Source organism: Salmo salar, chromosome 02 (genome assembly GCF_965601325.2).
Source record: "Salmo salar chromosome 02, fSalSal1, whole genome shotgun sequence".
NCBI classification, from domain to species: domain Eukaryota; kingdom Metazoa; phylum Chordata; class Actinopteri; order Salmoniformes; family Salmonidae; genus Salmo; species Salmo salar.
The window spans coordinates 37,086,001-37,105,241 of record NC_138292.1 but is presented as its reverse complement, the minus strand read 5'-3'; the positions used below and the strand labels follow the sequence as shown (position 1 = coordinate 37,105,241).

Below are 19,241 nucleotides of genomic sequence, written 5' to 3'. Positions count from 1 at the left end.
AGGTGTAGTGGTGGTAAGGATTCACTCCATTGTGCTGAAAAGAAAATTCTGCTGTTTGGACAGAAGACAGTTTGTTGGTACCGTTTGTCACCGTTATAGTGAATGTAATGTATTGTTTACTTTTGTGTTGTGTAGTGGCTTTGCTGGTATGCTTAAAAAAAATACAAAAATACAAATTTGCTCTACCAAGATTTACATACTAAAATTGCCACTGTACTAATGTATTATTGAGTGACAGCTGATAATAATAATCAAAACGAAAGACCTGTGGCATGTTAAAGCAAAGTGACAAGGTAGGCTTATTTTTTGCCACAATTATTAATACTAAGTATTTCATTCTGGGGGAAAAATCTCTGGCTATACACATTGCTGCGAGAGGAAAATTGACACCATTTTTCTCTACCTCTCCTGCTTTCATTGCAGTATGACAGCTCTCACTGAGTCTTTCAGCTTTCAACACCCTGACGGCTTTAATAGTTCATTGGCACTTACATTCAATGTCCAACGTCACTTTCTCTTCCCCGGGCCCGGCCCGGTTCTCTGCCTCACAGGTCAAGTTGTGCAGGTTGTCGTCTGAGGACATATTCCACAGCTGCAGCTCCAGCTTCAAAGTGGAGCCCCAGAACCTCTCCTGCAGATGGAACAAAACGCAGAGGACAACAGGGGTTTACAACAATCATGGAGACATCTGAGATGCAAGGAGAGTCTGAAGGATTATGACAATGTACACAATAAGAAAACCGAAATACACCATAATACTGTTTTATTTTTAGTTCTGAATATTTCCTTCAAATGTGACCCTGATCATGTTACTAGAGTTTGTCTTTTAAAAGATGTTAGACATATTAAAGGGAACAAAAAGTGCATTGTGCAATATCTCAGAAACAAGTACTGATCTAGCTGGTTTTCCCCAATCAGTATGTCCAGATGACATCATCACTCAGTACCTGTACAGTATAGCGAGACAGCAGTTTATTTGTGCGCCACCTCACTACAGGCATGGGCTCTCCTGTCACCTGACACAAAAATGTCAGGTTGCCCCCCTCCTGGACCTTGGTGTTGGCATGGACAATGGCGACATTCGGTACAGCTGCAAAACAATGACCAAGAATGGGTTGGAAAATCTATGGTCTGGACTGGGGTATTTAATATTGATAATGGCGTTTAGTAGTAATCCTATCAGCAATGCCACTAATGCAATTAAGTCTAATAAAGCCTTGTCAGACTACTTCTACTATTCATGCATATATTACTTAGTAATAATAAAGTAAAAACATATTTTTTTATCTCTGAACTGAGTAAAAATCTATCAATTCAACTCACTGCAATTCTCCATCAGTAAGGAGTCCAACCGTCGGGCATGGCCATTGGAGAGGCAGTGTAGCGGTTGCTTGTCAAGGTCACTGTGGTCATTAAGCTGCCATTGCTGCAGCCAATGGATATCACAGGAGCACTCAAGGGGGTTGTCCCTCAAAACCCTGAAAGGGAACACAGAGAAAATCGGTCTGTTAAGTCCGAAAGTTTTCTCTCAATTGTGTAACCTTCTTCTTCTTTCTAAAGGACTATACAAAGTATTCAAGGTCGTTATTATCAACGACGCACACTGCAAATAGAACATTCTAGATTTTAAGGAAGAGGGGAGTGAATAGAGAGTAAAAACTCAACATAGAAAATAATTTATCAGTGAAATATGTGTTGAAAATTCTCTGCAATCAGTTCCAAAACAGAGTGAAAGGGGTCTATGTTGCTCATACAAAGCGACCATCTTTGAGTTGATATTTCAGTCACAGGTTGACTAGTTGAAGAGAGTACAGAAGTGATGTTCTGAGTGGTTTTTACTCACAGGTTGAGCAGGGGAAGAAAATGGAACACCTTCCAACTGATATGCTCCAGGGAGTTAGATGCCAGGTTTCTGTGTGATACAATAAGGCAACAACATCCATTCAACAGGACATTTAGCATATAAATAGCAAAAAATGTAAATACAGTATTATACAATTTATTGTTGAGTCTATAATTCCCCCCCTCTTTTCACCCGTGTTGAGTTTTGCATAAGAATGGCCTGTGCATGGCAAACAGCTCAATATTTAAAACAATTACCAGTAAAAAGGGACCATTTTGTTTATGCACTGTTTCCATATGCTCATCTTTAGGTGTCCAGCGTGTCAAGAGTCCTCACATTCACGCACAAACAATCAGCAGTCATTACAGCCTTGCTGTTTGTTATGTTTACACATGTATTTTTTATATCTATTCAAATGAGTTTTTCTGTTCTACCGTGTGTCTGACACCTGTTGTTTTCTCAAACGCTGCCATAATGAGGACAAAAATCAGAGTCTGTAATATACTCTTTTGTGTTATCTATAATCATTTTTGGGATGAAGTAAATAAACATTAATCTGGAGAGATGGTTTTGTAAAATATATGTTTTTATGTTGTTGAAATAAATCATACTGAACGAATCCCAAGATATGATCACTCAGTGCAGAACAATGCGGACCTGCTTAGAACTACTCTCTGGGTGGACACATTGGTGCCTCCAAATGTACTCTGCTTAATTACCCAGGCAAGTCTTTTACATCAAATGTACTCTGCTTAATTACCCAGGCAAGTCTTTTACATCAAATGTGCTCTGCTTAATTACCCAGGCAAGTCTTTTACATCAAATGTGCTCTGCTTAATTACCCAGGCAAGTCTTTTACATCAAATGTGCTCTGCTTAATTACCCAGGCAAGTCTTTTACATCAAGTGCTACATTCAAACATCATTGGCACACCTCTCGCTGTTGTCTCACTGTTCTGTACATTAGGTGATTAGCCCAAACACTTCTCTGAGACGGTGGTCATTATGCATGGCCATCGAACACTACTAGAGTGCTCGAGTTATATTAGCCTGATGATGCTGCTTGTACTTGTATTAGGAGAAAGGAGAACAGATTTTACTATATCAAATATTGTGTATTAGGAGTATGAGGTTAATTCATTTGATAAAAAAGCTTCAATATTGCGGGCGATTGGCAGATGTAGCTTTCATAGACCTACTGTACATTCAGATGTGCTGCACTTTATTGTAAATCAAAAGAAAATGTGGATTTCTGAGGCATATCACTGCTTAGATATGTTATCCCCTATGTATCCCTAGTGTATCTTTTTAAACGTACTGCAGATCACCATGACTGCTCTGAAATGCTTCTGTGCTGGCAGAGGGTGTAAATAAAACCTCTCAGAAGATGACAGCAGACCACACTGGGGAGGCACCTCATGCAACCGATACATATTCACTCTGGCAGGGCCAATGGGGGCCAGCAGGGGTTCAATTATTTGTTTTCCTTGCTCCCAAAAGTTCATGTCAGATGGGTTAGCCATTGGGGCTTATCTATTACCAGCTCAATTCCTCCCGGGCCACAGGGGAAGGGAGGATGGCCGGGAATGGCAGCTGCTCCTCGCTGTGCTCACGCACAGCATCTTCATTTATAAACTGGTTGGTTCGAGCTGTGAATGCTGATTGGCTGACAGCCGTGGTATATTAGACCGTATACCATGGGTATGACAAAACATGTATTTTTACTGCTCTAGTTACGTTGGTAAGCAGTTTATAATAGCGATAAGGCACCTCGGGGGTTTGTGATATATGGCCAATATACCACTCCGCGTTGCGTCGTGCATAAGAACAACCCTTAGCCGTGGTATATTGGCCATATACCACACCACTTAAATATCTTAAGGAACAAGGAAGGGGTGGAGGAGAAAATGTCCTGGTATGTCTTGAAAAATTGCCCCCCAAGTACAGTATCAGAGCCCCTCCCATGTTCTCACCCATTTTGAGTGGTGCTCCCAATCTAAGAGACACATCTGTTACACCCCACAACCCCCGTCTTCGAAATATTGATTAAGCGATAATGGACCCTTAGTGGAGTGTATTTATTATGCAGCAGTTGTCGATAATCCACCAAAGTGAGCGAGTAAATGGTGACTGGTGGAAGTCTTCTCCGATTTCACCAGAACCCCCCCACCCCCCCACCATCCCTGAACCCCATTCAGTACCCTTCCCTCTACACCCCCTCCTCCTCCCAAACCGCCAGTCTTTCAGATAAACAACATCGGACATGTCACACATGTTTAGTAAGATGATGAGGACAAGATGGTGGAGACAAGGGTCAGCTACTGATGGAGGGATGATTGGCATGGATACTGGCAGTATTGGGGAAGCTACTCTGAAAATATAGTTTACCAAGCTACCAATTACCTCACACTGTAAGAAGTTAAGCTACACTAAAGCTACCGTCAAGAAAAACATAGTTTGTTTAACTAAAGTTACTTTGAAAAAGTAGTTCACTTCATCCAAACTACTTTGTGTGAAAATTAACATATCTAAATCTGAAATGTCATAGTGTCACGTCCTGACCAGTATAAGGGGTTATTTGTTATTGTAGTTTGGTCAGGACGTGGCAGGGGGTGTTTGTTTAGAGTGTTTCGGGGTTTGTTGGGCTATGTTCTTTGTTAGTCTATTTCTATGTTAGTTCTAGTATGTCTATTTCTATGTGATGTTTATTGGGTGGACCTTCAATTGGAAGCAGCTGCTCCTCGTTGCTTCTAATTGAAGGTCCTATTTAAGAGGGGTGTTTTTCTATGGGATTTGTGGGTAGTTGTTCCTTGTTTAGTGTTTATTGCACCTGACGGGACTGTTTAGGTTCGTTTGTTCTTTTTTTTTTGTGTACGTATTTAGTTGTTTCTCCTTCTTCAAAATAAAAATTTGATGAGTATGCATATTCCTGCTGCGTTTTGGTCCAATCCATACGACAACCGTGACAGAACTACCCACCACAAACGGACCAAGCAGTGGAGGGAGGAGCAGCTGCTTCCAATTGAAGGTCCACCCAATAAACATCACATAGAAATAAACATACTAGAACTAACATAGAAATAGACTAACAAAGAACATAGCCCAACAAACCCCGAAACACTCTAAACAAACACCCCCTGCCACGTCCTGACCAAACTACAATAACAAATAACCCCTTATACTGGTCAGGACGTGACACATAGACTGCAAGTTGCAAGAACAGATCAATCTGGAGTCAGATGTTAACAGAATATGTAATTTATCCTATTAAAAACAAAAATGATGTTTTATGTGACAATTAGGCAGGTCTGATGACGAAAAAGTAAGGAAATTCGTGCCTACTTCAACCATATTTAATTTTTTTAATAAAAAAAGTAGTGTGTATTTCTAGTAGTTAGCTACACCGCTACATGATAAAAAACTGAGGTTGGAGTCATTAAAATTTGTTTTTCAACCACTCCACAAATTTCTTGTTAACAAACTATAGTTTTGGCAAATCGGTTTGGACATCTACTATGTGGATGACACAAGTAATTTTTCCAACAATTGTTTACAGACATATTATTTCACTTATAATTCACTGTATCACAATTCCAGTGGGTCAGAAGTTTACATACATTAAGTTGACTGTGCCTTTAAACAGCTTGGAATATTCCAGAAAATTATGTCATGGCTTTAGAAGCTTCTGATTTACATCATTTGAGTCAATTGGAGATGTACCTGTGGATGTATTTCAAGGCCTACCTTCAAACTCAATGCCTCTTTGCTTGACATCATGGGAAAATTCAAATAAATCAGCCAAGACCTCAGAAAACAATTGTAGACCTTCAGAAGTCTAGTTCATCCTTGGGAGCAATTTCCAAACACATGAAGGTACCACGTTCATCTGTACAAACAATACTACGCAAGTATAAACGCCATGGGACCACACAGCCGTCATACCGCTCAGGAAGGAGATGCGTTCTGTCTCCTAGAGACAAATGTACTTTGGTGTGAAAAGTGCAAATCAATCCCAGAACAAGGAAGAAGCCACTGCTCCAAAACCACCATAAAAAAAGCCAGACTACGGTTTGCAACTGCACATGGGGACAAAGATCATACTTTTGGAGAAATGTCCTCTGGTCTGATGAAACAAAAATAGAACTGTTTGGCCATAATGACCACGTTATTTTTGGAGGAAAAAGGGGGAGGCTTGCAAGCCGAAGAACACCATTCCAACCGTGAAGCACGGGGGTGGCAGCATCATGTTGTGGGGGTGCTTTGCTGCAGTGGGGACTGGTGCACTTCACAAAATAGATGGCATCATGAGGATGGAAAATTATGTGGATATATTGAAGCAACATCTCAAGACATCAGTTGAAGCTTGGTCGCAAATAGGTCTTCCAAATGGACAATGACCCCAAGCATACTTACAAAGTTGTGGCAAAATGGCTTAAGGACAACAGAGTCAAGGTATTGGAGTGGCCATCAGAAAGCCCTGACCTCAATCCTATAGAACATTTGTGGGCAGAACTGAAAAAGTGTGTGTGAGCAAGGAGGCCTACAAACCTGACTCAGTTACACCAGCTCTGTCAGGAGGAGTGGGCCAAAATTCACCCGACTTACTGTGGGAAGCTTGTGGAAGGCTACCTGAAACGTTTGACCCAAGTTAAACAATTTAAAGGCAATGCTACCAAATACTAATTGAGTGTATGTAAACCTCTGACCCACTGGGAATGTGATGAAAGAAATAAAAGCTGAAATAAATAATTCTCTCTGCTATTATTCTGACATTTCACATTCTTTAAATAAAGAGGTGATCCTAACTGACCTAAGACAGGGAATTTTTATTAGGATTAAATGTTAGGAATTGTGAAAAACTGAGTTGAAATGTATTTGGCTAAGGTGTATGTAAACTTCCAACTTCAACTGTAGTTCATCTACAACCAAGTGCAAAATGTAGTTAAATTACTAGTTGTACAACATGTAGTTCACTACTCCCCAACACAACATACGTGCAACACTAATGCTAGTTTGCTAGTTTCTAGTGTGCTGTACAGTATGTCTTTAGAAGGTAGTTGAAGGATTCCATTTGTGAGAAAGTTTGGATCACAGTGTTAGAAACACAAACATCAGAAAAGTAATCTACGATTCATCCATCAGTGTTTGTTTTTCTAATATAGTTGATTCAAACTTTCTAACAAGTGAAATCCAATTCATTTCAATATGCTAAACGTGGTCCAATATGTTGTACGTTGACTGTGACTACACTTGTAAAAACAGGTTGGTCTACATTGTGTCAACCCAATCCTTTTGACTTTAAATTGAAATGGCATGTTTCTTGTAAAACAAATTTAACACGCTGTTAGATCAGAGGTCAGAATCTGTCCCACATGACCCACTACTGTTGAGCCTCTGATACTATACCAATGCATTCTGTGCCTAAATAACTTACACAGTATTACTGTTGAATAAAATGGTATCAAATGAATTATGATTACATTTCAGTAATTTGAATCTGTAATCCAGCCTAAATCTATTGTTATGCAGTTTTTATATTTTTTGAATAATAAACTCAAGATCTCAAGGCTCGGGAACTTCCCCTTAATTGACAGCAACAAAGAGCCTGACCCAAGCATGGGTCGAGACATGACAAGGAAAGACAATCCCTTTGTAAAGCCAAGGACACTTACACATATTGGAGCTTGAGGTTGTGTTGGAAAGCATTAGCCGAGATGTACGCCAGCCTGCAGAACGTGACCGTGCTGGAGGGAGAAACACGACAGACAAACAAAAGACAGAACAGGAAGTGCGAATCACTGATTATGCTAATAGTTAACCATAGTGTGTATATTAACCAGTCTGTATTAGCTGTGTTAGCTAGCTCCAGACCATTTCCTTTCTTTGAATACGGAAGTTGTAAGGTACTCAGATGAACGATTTAAATTAAATTACTGTACAGGACTGCAGATTTCTGCTCAGAATAATAGCTAATGTGCAACACAGGAGGTTTACCCCCTTGATTGAAAGAGCCATAAAGGAAATGAAATGTTGAGTTGTAAAGTTTAGTACTGCAGATTGCTATAACAAGGTAGAGGGTATATTGGAGAGGGTGAATAGGGAGGGTGGAGTGTAGAGAAGACCACTCAATCAATGACAGGACCAACCAAATATTTAAAGCCAAGTCAATCAAATCAACTGCTAGGTGTATTGTAGCACATTTTGTATTTCATGCAGTATTACAAACGGACATCTACAAACATATTATCATACAACATTAGAAAAATACTGTACATATTACATATTATGCAAGGTTACTCACAGATTCTTCAACTCTCTATAGTTGGCAAGGTCTACTTCTGTAATGTTCTCCAGGTCGGCTTGATTTTCGATGTAACTGGGTAAAGAAACAAAAAAGAAATACAATGACATTCAGAGTTGATTTGAGTACATTTGTTTTTAAAGCAACAACAAAAAATCTATTGAAAATTAAAATACTAAAATACTGTCTAGGAACAATGAGCTTCATAGGCTTATTAAAAGCAACAAAAAAAATGCTTGAATGGAAAATTATCTTTATTGTTATCAATAATTTTTATCCACAGCAATCCAGGCAAAGCAGGACAGTTAATATAATGACCAATACAAAAGGTTGTACATGTATTAAATGTGATGAAAGCCCTAAAAAGGTACTGAATTGACACAGTACAGCACTGAGTGTTATATTTTATAGTGAAATTGTGCATTGTCCAAACCATGGGCCTTTGTAGGCTAGAGCCTGACAACTGATAGCATAACCAGACCAACGCCGATGCAAAGAAAACAAACCACTAAGCTAATATCAAAACTAAATCTACTGTAGAGAAGACTTGGAAAAACCATTTGTCTTCTTGCGAGACACTCATTTGACATCGCTGATGGTAAATTCTCTTCAATGAGTCATTTTCCACTTTTCCAGACGCACCTATTATTTCACGAGGGGACAGTATGTCAACTCAACACTCATTTAACACAAGGTCACTTTGCCCTACTCTTGAACTACAGTATCTTGAACCTCTTTGTATATTCAATCTTAGAACAAAAATGTGCTATCTAGAACCTAAAAGGGTTATTTTTCTGTCCCCATAGTATAACCCTTTGAAGAACCCTTTTGGTTCCAGGTAAAACCCTTTTTGGGGTTCCATGTAGAACCCCTACACAAAGGGTTCTACATGAAAACCAAAAGGGTTCTCCTATGGAACAGCCGAAGAATCCCTTTGGAATCCTTTTTTCTAAGAGTGTACTGTACAGATGTAGGATCATAATTTGAGTCAGTTTGCTACAGCAGGAAAATAATCTTGCAGCAACAGGAAATGTGAATTATTATGCAGATTATAATTATTGGACATTTTTGTAGGGGTTGATACATTTTCCATAAGTGGAAATCAAGTCTGAAATGTCTAAATGTAATTACAAACGTCAGAAGCCTTTTTAAACCTCCTGCATTGCAGAAAAGTTATCCTGCAACAGGTTAAGATCCTACATTTGTACACGACGTGGCCAGAAAAGTACATTTTATATGGACTGTTATATATGATATTTATGATATTACTGTATCAATAACCAAAAGTAAAGCAGCATAAAAGGTCAAGGGGGAAACATTTTCCTCCATTTGAACAACTTTATCAAGAAAAATTCCAAGCTTTTTCACATACAGTATAGCCAAATATGATAGCTTAAAAAAGCAGCACCCAACCCTTTTTCATGACAACACCTGGGAAATTTGTCATATATTTTCATTGGTATCTGGTTGACATGACGACCGATAACCATATTACAACCAGGTGAAGACTTCTCTTTCTGATCACTAAAAATGTCCTTTTACAGTCAGTATACAACCTGACCATGACGTCACAAAAGACATCAGCCAGACATTATTGCAACCAGTTTTGCCCGCTGGGCAGTGCCCCAAACATCTCCATCACCAAATATTTCCTTCTTTAACAGAGGCACTATTGTTTCAGTCTGTCACTACGCAACACAGATATTTATTTGACCCACGGAGCAGTAATGTAATTGCAGGACAGGTGGAATGAGAATCACCAATCGCCCCCATGCTTATTGGATTGAGACAATCTAGTGTACTCAGGCGGGCATCCGCTGACAATTCGCAAAACTTCATTTATAACTTAGTGCATGATGAATTTGGTCCCCTGTACCACAGGTAATTGTTTCTTGTTTGTTCCCCTGAAACACATGCCGAAAGAGCAGCTCTTGCTTATTGATTGAATTGCTTACAACTCTGCTGGAGTTCTAAGTAACAAGTTAAGCCACAGGTACTGATAATATATATATATATATATATATATATATATATATATATATATATATATATATATAGAGAGAGAGAGAGAGAGAGAGAGAGAGAGAGAGAGAGAGAAGTAGTGGCATAGAGGGAGAAAGTTAAGTACTAGCTGGACATGCTGCAGATGCAGTCTCTCCCTTAACGAGCTAGATTGAGGGTTAATTGTTGAGAGCAGTAGAGAGGAACAAAGACAGAACAGCATGGGATTACAGCAAACAGCATTTAGTTCTGTGTTCCATTTTCAGTACTGTATAGCCTAAGTATAACAGCCATTTTCCAATTCTCTGAAAAGAGTGGACAGAGCTGTGTACTGTAAAGTAACAGATAATTACTTAAAGATCAATTTTCCAACTTTTGTATAGTTTCAGCCAGTTTTGAAAGTGGTGCTCATGAGCTAAAAGTGGTCCCTGTTTTTTGTGTACTACATCATCCAATTGTGTACTATGTCATCCATTTTGTGGGATATCATCTGAATGTTGCAATTCGTGTTATATGTAACAAATCCAATTCATGCCATATGAATCTGGTTCCCGTAGCACATCTTTAAGTGGAGTGTACTGTGTACCCTTTAAAATATTATATGTGTCTCTTCTATGCAGTTTTGCTTAAGTATGTATACTCTGTTGGTTAATAGTTCTTCAGGGAACCACAAGCCTCCTGCACAACAACATGTTCTCAATGGGTTTGTGAGGATGACCCTCACCAGGCAAGGATGTATGTATCTGAACACCTTGCTGCTATAGTGCCTTTATGATACATGATGGGGAAGAGACTGTTTGCAGTCACCAAGGCAGAGTATCAGTGAAGCAGTATCAATATCAGCACAATCCCACAGAAATGATCACTCCACTACCACCAACTCTGCTCTTATCGACAGTGTTCCCTTACAGCGCATCGCGCCCCAGTTCAGCCCGTGCGAAACCACCAGACACAAGATCAAACAGACTCTGTAACCCCAACTCAAAGCGGGGGAGTTCAATTTGATGAGTTCGTGAAGTGGAATTTGTTCACTGGGAACGGAAATTGAGAAACTCCAGTTGTACAAATCATGGAAAGAGGACTAGGAGTAGAAGTCTCTAATAAGATGTAAGACGGATAATCTCTGAATACTTTGATATATATATATATATATACTCTTTGAATCTCATGGACTTTTCATCTTTAATAATTGTAATAACAGTCCTGTGAAACTTCACAAGAAGTGCCTGCACAGAGTGTATTTGGCCAATCTAATTTGCAGAAGCAATCATCAAAGCAAGAACACCATTTCAAATGAAGTTCGGTATCTAACCAGCTCATCACCATACTAACACACACTGAAGGCCGGTGGTCATATAAAACGTACTCAATCCATAGGGTCACATAACTCCCCTCTCCATGAAAATTCATGGAAACCAATCACCTTGATTAAACTCTATACTGGACTATATTCACCTTCTCCTACTAAGACGTATTTGTTGTTCCACGCCCAGCATTGCTTCAAACAGCTCAAGCCGATCACGCAACCATCATCAGATCAGCAAAGCAATGGATTAACCATTATGCCAACCCAACTCATTATTCACACTACCATACATCCCATCCAAGACTGAGCCAACAGATAGATAAACAAAACATGAGCACTTGACAAACACACACAACAAACCCAGCAGAACCAGCCAGCCAACCAACCAAACAACCAACCAACCAACCAACCAACCAACCATCCCAGCAACCAACTGCACTCACATTTCCGTGACGTTTTCGCTCTCCTGTAGTGCCAACGCGGGTATAGTGGCAATGCCATTGGGCTCCAGGCACTGCAGCATGGCGAAGGAGCACCGGCAGGCGGATGGGCACCCTCCCAGGGCTGGCACTGCCAGGGTGATTGCCAGTAGTACAAGGGCCAGTGGGGCTGCCCATGGAGCGGAACCCACAACCACAGCCATGATGATGGAGATGGTGGAAGGGCAGCTCAGAGAGCTGTCAGTGCAGACTGAGACAGAGTAGGACTAAACAGGAGAATAAACTGGGAGGTTCCACACACAGCAGATCTTCTCTGGGCTGACTCACAGGGTTGTGATCCCAGCCAGGAGACTCTGGTACTGAGCCACAGGAGCAGCGAGCAGCAGGAGCAAGGCAGGCAAGGGGCCCTGGGGATGCTGGTAGGCTACAGCCTCCCCACCCTCACTCCCTTCTCCCTCTCTCTCTCTGTCTCTCTCCCTCTCTCTCTCACTCACTCTCTCTCGGAGGGAGGGGCAAGGCAGGCCATTAGTTGACTGTGTGGGAGAGCCACTGTCACCAGACACCTCGGAGAGAGAGAGGGAATTGGGGGGAGAAAGAGATGAGATGGGATGATGGAGATATGATCTTCTGCCTCTGAGTGAGATGTCTCCTTTCCCACCAGTGGTTGCAGGTGTGAGACGACTAAGAAGTCAGGACTCTTGGGTACCAACCAGTCTCATGCAGTGAAGATGGTTGCAAATGGTGAATCCATCTATCTGCATGGGTTTATGAATGAGGTGACTTCCCTTGTAGGTTTGTGAGATCAGAGCTAATAAGGGATTTGGTGGTGGTTGTGGACAAATCGGGGGAAGATACAATACTAGGAAACCCTAGTCAACACAACAGGCTATGAGACGAACAATCACTTTTTGACAGGGTTATTATTATGCATGTAATTATTTAATTTATTTACAAAGGGGTAATTGTTACATTATTATGTGTAACAATGTGTAACAATCAAGCATTCCTATTGGACAATTAATGTATAATGTGATTTTGAATTGTGTATTAAAACCCTCTTGTTTTTGTGTTCCAGGCGGACTCCCACAGAAAGGGATGCAGTCCAGAGGCATGGGGGATCCATGTTGCAACAGAGCTTTAAGGCTGAAATGTTTCATTAGAGCACATGGCAAATGGATGTTGTGCTGTATGACTAAGTGATAATGGACTCCTGCCTGCTGGCTTGTGTTGCTACTTGTGTCCATTTTTGTTTGGTTTGATAGTTGTATGATGGTTTTAACTAACATGGATTTTAAGCTAAATGTAAGAGAAAATGATGTTTATGTAAATGAGATATGGAGATGATGAAATCGAATTGAATTGAAAAACTGTGTGCTGAAACCTTGGCAAACACCAATCCTTAAACTAAATGTGTTTAACTGTCCTTTTGTTGTTTGCCTCTGCTTTAACACTGCCTGCTCAACCCAGACCCAGAACCTGTCACTTTTCTACCTTGTGACATAGTCATAAGACAGGGTTAGCATGATTAGCTGTAAACCTCATGTCGGAATATCATTTATAAAGATGACATCATGGCTCAAATACTTCTCGTCAGAATGTTACTCAAGGAAGGCTTAAATAGCTCACTGCAATAGCGCAGAGACATCATATAGAATTAGCATTACTTGTGGCCCTCCATCTCTTGGCGTCTATGAGATGGAGTCAATTCTTCCCCCAGGGACAAATAGTATGCCCCGCCCCCATCCCTCTTAGTCACCATACACATGAATAAGGTCATAGTGTTCTGACCACAATTACCAGCTATAAGCTGAATTGCCATTTCTGCTGCACTCGTCGGGAGATAGTGATGGCTCAGTACTTCCTCCCTACTCTTCGTACTTCAACTGAGCTCAGCAAGTAGGACGGGAAGGCAATAAGCTTCTTCACAGAAGTGTTCTAGTGGAGTAGATACATGTGTAGAATAGTGTTTGGTGTGTGAAATGTGACATTGAGCATACAGAATGCTTTGTACCAACCATTATTAATGCATTGATTGATACCAAAGTGAAGAAGACTTCAAATTAAATTGAATTAAATGAGTTAATGTTTTTTAACAGTCGTTTGGTTTATTTTCTTTTAAGTGGGCAGTTTGTGTGGCAGTGTACATGTCTGTTTGCATTGAAATGAGGAATGCTTATGCAAAGGAATGCTTACGCATCCTATTCCATATTCTCTGAACATAAGAAAATATAGAGAATGCATATAATTTCTTATTTCTGTTTGAGCTAATGCTCCAAATCTATGATGGAGTTAGGGATAGGAAGTCTCCAATAATCAAGGGCAGTGCAGGGTATACTGAATAAAGCAGCCAATCAGAACAATGGGTAATCAAATTAAGGACAAATAGCCAATATTCACCACCCCGACACCTCATCAAGAACCTCAAAGCATCACAGAGGACGTCCTAAGGATATTAGGTAACATTCCCGTTGGATCCCTTTTAGGTTTCAGTGAGATGTCTAACTGAAGTTCTGAAAACGTTCTAGGAACATTAAAGCTCCAATGCAGCCATTTTAATCTCAATATGAAATCATTTCTGGGTAACAATTAAGTACCTTTTGTGATTGTTCTCAATTAAAATGGTCAAAAAGAAGCAAAAATTGCCTCTTAGCAAATGACAATTTCTCAATCAAGAATTTTGCTAGGACGGTCTGGGAGTGGTCTGAGTGGGAAGGGGGAAACTGAAAACTAGCTGTTATTGGCAGAGAGGTTTGGAACTCTCTTTCTCATTGATATATTAACTAATTTACCACATGGTGATGTCCCCATGGAAAGCCAAAACTCCATCCCACCAAAACAGGCAGAAACGTAAGGGTGGTCTTTTCAAACAGCTCTTACACTTAAAGGGCATTATCATACTTTTCACAATTTCACAGTATTATTCCAACCTCATAGTGTGGAAATATACGCTCAGTGGCCCCGTTTATGAGGTACACCCATCTAGTACTAGGTCAGATCCACCTTGGCCTTCAGAACAGCCTAAAATCTTTGGGGCATGGAAACATTGCTCAATTAAAATCAAGGGACCTAATGTGTGCCAGGAAAACATTCCCCACACCACTACACCACTGCCATCAGCCTGTACCATTGACACCAGGCATGATGGGGCCATGAACATATGCTGCTTACACCAAATCCTGGCTGCCATCAGCATGATGTAACCGGAACCAGGATTTGTCAGACCAGGCAATGTTTTTTCCACTCCTCAATTGTCCAGTGTTGGTGATCACGTGCCCGCTGGAGTCGCTTCTTCTTGTTTTTAGCTGATAGGATTGGGACCCTGTGTGGTCATCTGCTGCAATTGAGTACCACAGTATGAGTCACTATACCCATAAAACCTAGTGGTAAAACCCAGAAATGGTTCCAATCGTTTTTTCACCATGCATTTTTGCGTTGGTGATTTTAGAACTACTTCATATATGGTCTGTGTTTCGTGTAGGCTTACCCTGGCGTGACATTTTGATAACCAAGCAAATCTCCCTTGGTCCAGGTAACTTTTATCAATATATTTGCCTGTAATTACCCCACAAATTGAAATGCTAATTAGCCGCCAATGTGGCTAGCATACAGAACTACACATCTTGACGCAAGCTTTGACATCATCTCTCAAGGCACATTTCTCAATGCAAACTCTTCGACAAGTAGCAAGTATCCTAGCAAGTAGATATTATAGCCTTTTTAGTTGCTTGTGTAAATAATTGATAGTGTTTCTTGTGTGTATTCTTGTTTAGCATTTTCAAATGACCTTTTAATTATTCTCTGGCCTTTGTAGCGAACTAGCTAACCTTAGGTCTCTCTGTCGATCGGAAGCAAGGATAGTTCTGTGCTATGTACCGGATTGTAACCACTACTCCGATAAGCACACGTGCATTTTAGCGTTTTCCATCCTCTGTAAGCGAGAGGTGTCGCTGGAGCCGTGTGATAAGGTAAGCCCTGTTTGTTAGCTGCTAACAATCGATTTTGGTTAGGACAAAGATCTGTAGTTAGCTAGGTTCTTATGAAAATTAGCTAGATACCCACCATCTGTAGTTGTTCAACGCACGTTACCTTCCTTACAAGTAAAAAGAAAATCAGCATAGGCTAGCATAATGACTGTTTAAAAATGCACACAGACCAGCCTTATTTATTAGACTTACGTTAACTACATTACTTTAGTTGGCTGCTTTGAGCAAAACCTGTATGTAATTTCACCTATTCTGGGAGCCTAGTGTGTGTGTGTATGAACTATGTGGAATATTCCCTGAAAACTAGGTACTGACAGGAGGATCATTACGAGTCTGTCAGAGCTCATCACACTCGATGGGGATACTGATGGAGGCTTGGTGGTCCATGCAACGAAGAAGCAGGTGTCCCTTCCAGTGATGTGGAGTTGACCTTGGACCTGGTGCCAGTAAGGATGGTCTTCACGGAGGATGTAAGACCCTCCCTACTTGACTTCACTGCCTCTTCAATGGTAAGGTCACTTGCACCTTGCACCATGCACTTGACCTCCACTACTGCTGTGATGCCCACCAGACCATCCACTGAGGCACCCAGGATCCCAGACACTGTGACATAAAGACCTGACTCCTGCACATCCCTGTAGCCATTTTGAATTCCTTGATGTCCTCCTCTTTGTTATCTGAGCCCCACTTTGCAGACAACACCTCATCTGATGACTGTGAACACCTTGAAATGCATTCGATGTAAGAAATGTGCTATATAAATAAAGTTTGATTTGATTGATGACATTACAGCTGTAGAATATTTAATAAACTGTAATTTTGTGCAGTTTTTCCATAAACGTTTAATTGATAACTTGGGATTTTATCACATGACATATCAATCATATAGTGGGATCCTATAAATCAAGACTGTGTGAATGCATGTACCCCTCAAATTAATACAGTTGAAGTCAGAAGTTTACATACACCTTAGCCAAATACATTTAAACTCAGTTTTTCACAATTCCTGACATTTAATCCTAGTAAAAATGACCTGTCTTAGGTCAGTTAGGATCACTGCTTTATTTAAAGAATGTGAAATGTCAGAATAATAGTAGAGAAAATTATTTATTTCAGCTTTTATTACTTTCATCACATTCCCAGTGGATCAGAAGTTTACATACACTCAATTAGTATTTGGTAGCATTGCCTTTAAATTGTTTAACTTGGGTCAAACGTTTCAGGTAGCCTTCCACAAGCTTCCCACAATACGTTGGGTGAATTTTGGCCCATTCCTCCTGACAGAGCTGGTGTAACTGAGTCAGGTTTGTAGGCCTCCTTGCTCACACACGCTTTTTCAGTTCTGCCCACAGATTTTCTATGGGATTGAGGTCAGGGCTTTCTGATGGCCACTCCAATACCTTGACTTTGTTTTCCTTAAGCCATTTTGCCACAAGTTTGGAAGTATGCTTGGGGTCATTGTCCATTTGGAAGACCCATCTGCGACCAAGCTTTAACTTCCTGACTGATGTCTTGAGATGTTGCTTCAATATATACACATAATTTTCCTCCGTCATGATGCCATCTATTTTGTGAAGTGCACCAGTCCCTCCTGCATCAAAGCACCCCCACAACATGATGCTGCCACCCCCGTGCTTCACGGTTGGGATGGTGTTCTTCGGCTTGCAAGCCTCCCCCTTTTTCCTCCAAACATAATGATGGTCATTATGGCCAAACAGTTCTATTTTTGTTTCATCAGACCAGAGGACATTTCTCCAAAAAGTACGATCTTTGTCCCCATGTGCAGTTGCAAACCGTAGTCTGGCATTTTTATGCCGGTTTTGGAGTAGTGGATTCTTCCTTGCTGAGCTGCCTTTCAGGTTATGTCGATATAGGCCTTTTTTTTTACTGTGGATATAGATACTTTTGTACCTGTTTCCTCCAGCATCTTCACAAGGTCCTTTGCTGTTGTTCTGGGATTGATTTGCACTTTTCGCACCAAAGTACGTTCATCTCAAGGAGACCGAACGCGTCTCCTTCCTGAGCGGTATGACGGCTGCGTGGTCCCATGGTGTTTATACTTGCGTGCTGTTGTTTGTGCAGATGAACGTGGTACCTTCAGGCATTTGGAAATTTCTCCCAAGGATGAACCAGACTTGTGGAGGTCTACAATTTGTTTTCTGAGGTCTTGGCTAATATCTTTAGATTTTCCCATGATGTAAAGCAAAGAGGCACTGAGTTTGAAGGTAGGCCTTGTAATACATCCACAGGTACACCTCCAATTGACTCAAATTATGTCAATTTGCCTGTCAGAAGCTTCTAAAGCCATGACATCGTTTTCTCGAATTGTCCAAGCTGTTTAAAGGCACAGTCAACTTAGTGTATGTAAACTTCTGACCCACTGGAATTGTGATACAGTGAATTATAAGTGAAATAATCTGTCTGTAAACAATTGTTGGAAAATGACTTGTGTCATGCACAAAGTAGATGTCCTAACCGACTTGCCAAAACTATAGTTTGTTAACAAGAAATTTGTGGAGTGGCTGAAAAACGAGTTTTAATGACTCCAACCTGAGTGTATGTAAACTTCAGACTCCAACTGTACATACTGTGCCTTTGACGATTTGTCTCTGGTTATGAAACTACAATACAGACTAGATGTCTAGACAAATTCAATTTTGAATGTCAATAGCTTTTTTTCATCAATGACAACATTCTAGAACTGAGTTACCACTCATCGAAGTCTGGTATCCGGGGTAATCTGCTTAATGATTTTATCACTGATTAGGTGGCTCTTTCCTTGTAGAACGTTGACAGCTGTATAGAACACATTGTATTGCTAAGATGCTCAAACTTAACTTAATAGCTACACTCACCGACACGGGATAAAATTGATCCCTCATGCTGGCCCTGACCAAACCGGTAAGTTGTCTCTCACAATAGCTGCACTTCTCCACATGGCCAGACTTATAGTGGTCTTCCCTCCTTTTAATGCTCTTATGCTCATCCTTGAAAAATGCCCTAAGTTCTGAAATAGACACAGAAGTCGACATACTGTGCAAACAATAATCTAGGCAAAGTAGAATGTATTTGATCTACTGCTCTGCTAACTAGCTAGCTAAAGTGTAGTCAGTGGCTAGCTAACACAGAGAAAAGGGGACTTCAGTTCATGGATTGGGCACATAAGGTCTTTGGGCAAAAAGGTCTCTGATTTCGCTGTTGAACGGTAGCTGACAGTGTCGGCTAGAGATGATGTGCAGGAACTTCCTTCAGGAATCTGTAGTCTTGCTGAGGTCTTCTCTGTTTCTAATTAGCATTTCGAATTTTTGAGAGTAAATTGAGGGGAATATATTGAGAGAACTCACCTTGTCCAAGAGAGAATTACATGG

General features: G+C 40.6%; 1 protein-coding gene across 1 annotated transcript in view; it reads right to left on the bottom strand.

The window, feature by feature from the left end:
• Positions 1-12,308, bottom strand: part of LOC106581868 (high affinity nerve growth factor receptor-like) — a 33,939-nt gene extending 21,631 nt beyond the window's left edge. The window contains exons 1-7 of the mRNA XM_014164305.3: positions 11,894-12,308; positions 8,144-8,218; positions 7,515-7,586; positions 1,844-1,912; positions 1,324-1,478; positions 948-1,090; positions 493-631 (exon numbers count right to left, since the gene is read on the bottom strand). Coding sequence (XP_014019780.1) covers positions 493-631; positions 948-1,090; positions 1,324-1,478; positions 1,844-1,912; positions 7,515-7,586; positions 8,144-8,218; positions 11,894-12,093 — 853 coding nt within the window. The 5' untranslated portion in view covers positions 12,094-12,308. The remainder of the gene's footprint in view (positions 1-492; positions 632-947; positions 1,091-1,323; positions 1,479-1,843; positions 1,913-7,514; positions 7,587-8,143; positions 8,219-11,893) is intronic.
• Between the last annotated feature and the right edge of the window lie 6,933 nt (positions 12,309-19,241).